Source organism: Emericellopsis cladophorae (assembly GCF_022114955.1).
Source record: "Emericellopsis cladophorae strain MUM 19.33 chromosome Unknown NODE_61_length_124206_cov_123_114172, whole genome shotgun sequence".
Lineage (NCBI taxonomy): Eukaryota > Fungi > Ascomycota > Sordariomycetes > Hypocreales > Bionectriaceae > Emericellopsis > Emericellopsis cladophorae.
Window position 1 is genome coordinate 71,300 of NW_026250986.1, and position 7,430 is coordinate 78,729.

Here is a 7,430-nt window from a genome sequence, read left to right on the forward strand (position 1 = left end):
GACTCGGCGCAAAGCTGCGCTTTAAATTTGTGAGGATAATGGGCATTAGCGCCAACTGTTAGGCGAGAATGAGACAAGCCAGCGTGAACGACGCTCCTATGTCAGAGGAACTGCGCACAGCGATGAATGGTAGAAAGGGACAACATCAGCAGCGTAGTTCAGTTAAGTAGCTATGTAGTAGATGTCAAGAAATGAAATGGCAGGCAACTGTACTTGAAGTTGGCTGTTGTCAAACCTCTTACCGACAATACGGATAGTGCTGTGATGGGTAACAAGCGGCTCGAAGACGGGACAATAGCCCAACTGACTGCCAATTTACCATCATAAAACCCGCCACGGTTACTAGCCTCCCGCGTCAACAACCAACAACTAGCCTGACCGACTTCTGATCTTGCCCTCCTAACAAGCTTTCTCCTTTTGGGACAGACTGGACCCACGTGTTCGGACTCCACCAGCGGCCAGCCACCGACCGATCAGAAGGGCGGTTCAACAACAAGTCGAACGGGCTGATGGAGACATTCTAAAAACTATCAGCAGTAATGAAGATATCTAACCATCATTGTCGCTTGCTGCTCTCCTTTTTCTCTGACCAGCCTCGTCTACGTAGTGTGCACAGGCAGGCAATCCTTCACGTTCTCGACTGACCCCTCTGCTTTTGCTGCCCTGCATCCAGTCAGCGCCCAGCCGAATCCCTTAAATTCGTAGGTCCCTGGGTGGGCAGGGCACCACAATCCGAACACCCAGAGGTCCCAGACCAGCCTGACCGGAACCCCTCCTTCTCCTGACTCCTATACGTACCCGCCCTACCCAGCCAGCCAAGCGAGGGCTGCCCAAGTCAGCACACGACATACCTTCTGCTGCATCAGCCAGCCCACCAATAAGCCAGTCATCCAGCGGACAGAGGCAGGCTTCAGTCCGCATTTGAGTTACGACGACGAACTGCGCTTTCGAATCTTACACCAAGGACGCTGGACTCCGGACTCGACGAGCTCACTTCTACCGCTGGTGCACGGCCGTGACGTGACGGACGGCCACTTTTGCGCCTCACCCTCAACACCAGGACTTCCACTCTATTCAAGGATCTACGAAAGGGGGAGTGGCAGCTCGCCTGACAGTACTTATCCAACGCCTCTCGGCCGGCAGTGACGCAGTAGCAGCTGCTTCTAGGTTGCGCCTCCCTCATCGGCCTCCGAACCCAAGGTATTCCTTGACAACATCCATCGACCGTCGCTCGACTCCCCCGAATCGCATTCAATCAACCCGACTCCCAACGGCGCGCCCTTGCTACAGGGCCGTGCCGTCAACGCATGGAATAACTAGACCACTACCACCTCACGAATCGACCATCACCACCACCGGCCCTTTGCACGCCCAAGATGAGTCGCGTAAGCCAGTTGACGGGCTCAACCGCCGTCGGTGGCTCTTCAGCCTCGCTCAGCTCGCTGAGCAGCATGACGCCTGGTCCCAACGGTCACGTTGTTCCCACCTCCAACATCATCAACCAAAAGGCCGATGCCTCACGATCATTATATCAGATTTGCGTTGCGCTCAAGAATCGACTAGCCCAGGTCCCCGACTTCGAACAATATCTCGACCAGCTCGACCCTCTCGATCCCGTTGATTCACTGTGGAATCTACTCCGAACTGGCCTGCCCCTCATTGTCATCTACAACAACGCGCTACAGCCAGAAGAGCCCCTCGACGTTGATGAAGAGAAGGTGATACAGAAGCCCAAGATTGGTATCTTCAAATTCGTTAAGGCATGCCTCGAACAACTCCAGCTGCCATCGCAAGACTGCTTCGTGGTGTCCGATGTGATGAACAACGACACCAGTGGCTTCGTCAAGGTCACCCAAGTCGTCAATTACGTCCTTGACCTCGCTGCCCAGCGAGGCAACCTCGTGCCAATACAACCATACCCTGACGACGGGCCCGCAGACCCGAGCCAGAAGACTCAAATGACATATCGTGATCACATTGTCAAGGAGCTTGTGGACACAGAACGGAAGTATGTGCAAGACTTGGAGAATCTACACGATCTCAAGACGACACTGGAACAAAATTTGGTCATTCCGGGTGATGCGGTTCACTCAATCTTCCTCAACATCAACGCCATTCTCGATTTCCAACGCAGGTTCCTCATCAGAGTGGAGACGACGAATTCAAGAGCTGCGACAAGCCAAAAATGGGGCGAGATCTTTGTGCACCACGAACCTTCCTTCAGCATTTATGAGCCCTTCATTTCCAACCAGCGAAAGGCTGCCATGACGGCACAGGCTGTATTTGACCAGATCAAGTCAATAGACCACCCTGTGGCTCTCGAGTTCAATACGTTGGATGGGTTTCTCCTGAAGCCTATGCAGCGTCTGGTCAAATACCCTCTACTTCTCAAGGTGAGTGAGATTTGATACCTGGGTACCCAAACCCCCGAAGAGCAGGCCCTGACCACCGCGTAGGACCTCCACAAAAAGACCGAGGATGAAGAAACCAAAAACGATCTTTTGGCTGGCTGTGAAGCCGCAGAGCGGGTCCTATATCGCGCCAACGAGGCCGTGAATCGCGATCTGTTGGATGAAGCTCTCGTCGATCTCAAGACACGCGTGGATGATTGGAAGAACCACAACGTCGAGTCCTTTGGCAAACTCCTCATGCATGGCGTGCACGGTGTCGCCACTGGCAAGACAGACGTTGAGAAAGACGTGCGCAGTCCCTCACACCAGATATGAGTGCCAGCTAACGTTTGCTAGTACGAAATCTATCTTTTCGAGGCAATTCTGCTATGTTGCAAGGAGGTTTCACCCAACAAGGTCAAAGACAAAAAAGACAAGACCAAGTCGACGGGCAGCAAACCCAAAAACAAGAGCGCAAAGGTCACTCTGAAGGGCAGAATCTTCATGACAAATGTCACTGATGTGGTATCCCTTTCGAAACCTGGTAAGCACTCGTCCCTACCGCAGTACACCCAACGGTACTAACGAGAACAGGTACTGGGTCGCACTGTGTCCAAATCTGGTGGAAGGGTGAGCCAGCAGTGGAAAACTTCACCATCAAGTTCCCCAAGGAAGATATCATGCGCAAGTGGGCGGATGTACTCGAGCAGCAACGCAAGGTGCACGGTGCTCGCGTATCTGCCCAATCGGGATCCATGGCAAACGACTTTGTTTGGACGAGGGACCACACAGGCGCAATAGAAAATCCGTACAAGGAGACGGATGACGAAGATGATTTCGATGGGCCCGCTACGGCACCCGCACAATTTCCAATGCCCGGCCAGCAGCCTGCCATCATGCCACGAACCTCATCCAGCTCGAGCCTGAGGCAACGCTCTGCCACAAACGACAGCTCGCAGTCCTTGGCCGGCATTGCTAGAGCACCACCGCCACGATTCCCTCTGCCGCACCCCCCGGCTCCTCTGAGCTTGAGCCTGCAGACACAGAGCAGTGGCGCCATCTCGCCAGGCTCTCGCATCGGCGACAGCTATTTCTCGCCCGTCGATAACTCCCCCGCATCCTCCCGAACCAGCACAGCTAGCGGCATGTTTCCTACATACAAGCCAGGGCAGCCTCAGGCAGTCTGGGACGAGGGCACCAAATACACGACTGCGGCTGCCCCACGAGCGCCGTCGCGCGATGGTACTTCCCCGGGTCCTCATGGCATGAATGGGCGAAATGCTCGGGGCCCGTCGCTGCCGGCGATGGCAAAACAAAACAGCGCCGCGCAGAATCAGAGAAGCCGATCATACAGTACGCCCGATATCAACGGCCCCGGCGTCCCTCGCCAGAGACAACCCAGTCAAGGTGGGGGCAATGTTCCTGCTGTGCCCGGGATTCCCCAGCATCTTCACCCTGCCCACGATAGCGGAATCCCGCGATCGCAGAATGGCTCCCCACGCAACGATCAGCCGATCCGTACGCACACGCAAAGTCCGGGTGCGCAACATCGCATGCACCAGCACTCGGGCAGCCTTGGAGGGACCATGTCGCACTTCCCTTCGCAACCAATTTATCCACGAGGGGCCACACCTAACCCATCATCCGGTGGAAACTCTCTTCGCGTTGATATGACGGCCGCCAACACGCGGACAGTGTCCCCTGGGCTTGGCACGGGCACATTCGCGCCGCCCGGCTCCAATGCGATGGGCGAGGGCGACGCACCATTCCCGACACAACTCAAGGTCAAGGTGAATCTGGATGGCGGCAACTACGTGACACTTGTCGTGGCTTTCAACATTTCGTATCAATCCTTAATTGACAGGATTGATGCCAAGCTCGCACGGTTCACAGCGAGCAGCATCGGTAAGGAGCATCTGAAGCTGCACTACCGTGACGAGGACGGTGATCTGGTCCGCATCCAGAGCGACGAGGATATCCAGCTCGCATTCTTGGAACTTCGAGAAGGCATGAAAAGCATGTACTCCGGGGGCGTGGGAGAAATTGACCTCTACTGCATTTCGGCAACTGGTGCATGAACGTCGGCGAGAGACAGACAGACGGAGAGAACGGAGGAGTTTCACGAAACATGGATCACTACACTACCAGCATCAGGTTGCACCCAACCTCAGGATACCAACGGCGCATTCGACTCGAAACAATTTTTCTTACCTACATTTTACTTTTTTGTTTTTTTTGTTTCTTTGTTTTCAGTTATGATCCCTCGTCACTCGCAAACGTTCCCCGCCGACGGCAAAGAGCAGCATAGATATACAACCTGCAGCGGCTGGCATTGAATGTTGGCAGTGGTAGCGACACAGGAGCTATGTTGTTGGCGGAGCGCCTATTAAACGACAGGTTGGGGCGAGCGCGCAGCATCGGGCCGGGCAGCGGCATTTCTTGGATGATTCAGCGGGATAATAACTAGACATTTGAGCATGGATGAAAGGGCATGAGAACGGAATATCCACATAGCGGTGTTTTTGCGGTTTTCATGTTGAATTCTAGCTTGCCAACACGGATTGATCCTCGCGTGTGGTGCCAGTGTTGCCAATAATTGTACAATGTTACAATCCTCGCACTGCAATAGCCTGTCCCGGCCAGCGGCCAGCATAGTCGGTCTATAGTACAGATTCCCAAACGCCAGTATGCAGTATCCGCCCGCTATCACAGTGTGGGTGGGCATGGGATGATGATGGCCGGCCAGCGCAGGGCCCTCACGCCAAAGTGGCCAGACTATCCCTCTCGCAGGGCCCCTTGTGACTCCTCCTCCTCCTCCTCGATGATTATGAAATCGAGCCGCCACCTCGCCCAGCTTTCGACTTGGAGCCCTGAGTGACACTGTTCTTCATGCGTCCCAGGTGGTAGTTGATCGAATTCGACGAGGTGCGTGGCGCTTTGGGTCCATCCATGCAGGCACGTAGCTGGTTCTCGATCGCGAGGCAGCCCGTGGCGTTGTAACCAGCCGAAGCCCAGCATGCTGCTAGCGTGTTAGTTTAGAGGTCTCAACCCATCTCGCAAGAGCTATTCTTCGACGCGACGACGTAGGGAGGGCAGGAGGGCGCGCGGGCGTACAGAGCATGCTTGACATAATCGTCAAACAGGGGTTCTCGACTTGTCGCTTCGGGTTGTGCACACGCAAACGTGGCAAGGGCGGGAGTCGCATGGGTTTGTGACCGGTCATGATGGCGCGCTTGGGTTCCTCGCGAGGCTGGCGAGTCGAGCTGCTGTCCCCGGCCCGCTGCTTGAAGGTGGTCGCAATACTAGTACGATCGGCGAAAAGTTTGGGTCACGTGTGTCGAAGGCACCAAGCAGTCACGTGTGGTGCAACGACATCCTGGCTAAGGCAACTTACAGTAGACTTCAGTTCACCATCGTCTACTCATTCTAATAATAGACAATATATGTTTCGCGATCGGGGATGGGTTGCATAAAGTCCTCTGTAATATAAACTACAGCTCGATATTCGGTCCTCACCTGCATTTCGACATCTTGTTGCAACATGGCCATCTCGGTATTCTACTGGCTAAGGTAGACTCGCTTCAGGACCGTTTCGATTAGTTGAATATAATTATCGACAGCGACCTCGAGTACCCGGTGCTAGAAGACCGATTCAAAAAGCGTCAACGGTGTGACGGCGTCAGAGAGGTGCGAATTCCACCCATCACCAACATGAGCGCCTCAGACCTATCAATGAGAGGGCACCACAATCAAGTACGGGTACCAGCCCCAAACAGACTAACCGGTTTTGCGTTTCAACAGCCATTGCCACCCAAAAGCCAGCGCTCAACTCAAAAGCCTAGACCGACAACGTACAACCTTATGTGCATGGGGTAAGACTGCCAACACCAAGCTCGGCGAATGTTAACTTGTATCGATTGTGGCCGTGAAGTTACCCGTCCGCGTAGACACCTGGGTCCTAGTTGTGGGTGTCGCGCTCTCGACGACCTTGGTGGCTGGTGGGACGCCGGCCGTGATGGTGGCAGAACCGTCGCCCCGCTGGCCCTAGATGCCAATGATCATCTCGCCATGTCTCCCTAGGGTGAGACCGACGGCATTGAAGGAACGAAAGTGGTTGCCAGTGGTGATGGTACCGCCAACACGGCGCGTCGTCCTCACAGACCACAGCTGGTGGATGTTGCCGTTGTACTTGTCCCAGACCTTGTGGGTGCCTCCGTCGGATTCAAAGTGTCCGTATCAGACACTGTCGGCGTTGTCGGCAGGAAGGTGGACGCCAAATGATTCCAACACGTAGTACTCGCTCTGGTGCAGAGTGTCAGTCAGAGACTTGGGTCTTTTTCTCCATAACGTACCGTCGGACCGTAGGTCCAGCCGTACAGTGCAAGGTACGTGTTCGAGTGATTTCCGGGCGTGAAGGTTCCGGAACAATTGAACTTGCTGGAGTAGCTTCAGCAAGGGAGCTCCTCGGGACGACGTGAAGACTGAGGAACTTGTGGGACACTGAAAACTACGAGCCATCGGGAGAAGGAAGACTTTACATGTCGAAGCCAGTCCGATATCCTTTGCCAATGGCATATTCCCCCCATTGGGCTCGTCCCAGTTGACGGTGAGCTCTCCTCCGCTGAGGTTCTCGGCTTCGACCACGGCCTTGTCGTTAGCCCAGTACTTGTACCAGTGGGGATTGCCCCCTTGCCTGACCATCTCATGAACGGGCTCCTCCTGGGTAGAAGGGACTCCCAGAACTCCAAGCACGAGCGGCAGCATATGGCCGAAGACTTTAGCAAGTCACATTTTGTCCAAATATGAGAACTTCAGGTCGATTTGAAATTCATGGAAACAAAGGATGCCTAGATACAAGGTCGTGTCGACCGTCTTTGTCGTCATTGAGCCATGCTTTTATGTCTCTCGAGCCGCCGTTTACTGCACAGTTACAACGACAAGTCTTCCTCACTATACCCTTCATTCCCTTGCCAACCAAGGTCCCTGACGTCCTGGACGGCAAAGTCCGGGCACGCGTGTAGCAAGGCATGTCATGGCGCC

General features: G+C 54.6%; 2 protein-coding genes across 2 annotated transcripts; one reads left to right on the top strand and one right to left on the bottom strand.

The window, feature by feature from the left end:
* Positions 1 to 1,376: 1,376 nt before the first annotated feature.
* J7T54_000765 (Rho guanine nucleotide exchange factor-like protein) lies at positions 1,377 to 4,468 on the top strand (the record flags this gene model as incomplete). Its single annotated transcript, XM_051509423.1, has 4 exons — positions 1,377 to 2,393; positions 2,457 to 2,699; positions 2,748 to 2,934; positions 2,985 to 4,468. The coding sequence occupies 4 exons, from the start codon at positions 1,377 to 1,379 to the stop codon at positions 4,466 to 4,468; spliced, it is 2,931 nt and encodes a 976-aa protein (XP_051359587.1).
* A 2,158-nt stretch (positions 4,469 to 6,626) lies between these two features.
* On the bottom strand, positions 6,627 to 7,154 carry J7T54_000766 (uncharacterized protein; the record flags this gene model as incomplete). Its single annotated transcript, XM_051509424.1, has 3 exons — positions 6,627 to 6,692; positions 6,743 to 6,823; positions 6,924 to 7,154. The coding sequence occupies 3 exons, from the start codon at positions 7,152 to 7,154 to the stop codon at positions 6,627 to 6,629; spliced, it is 378 nt and encodes a 125-aa protein (XP_051359588.1).
* Positions 7,155 to 7,430: the final 276 nt, after the last annotated feature.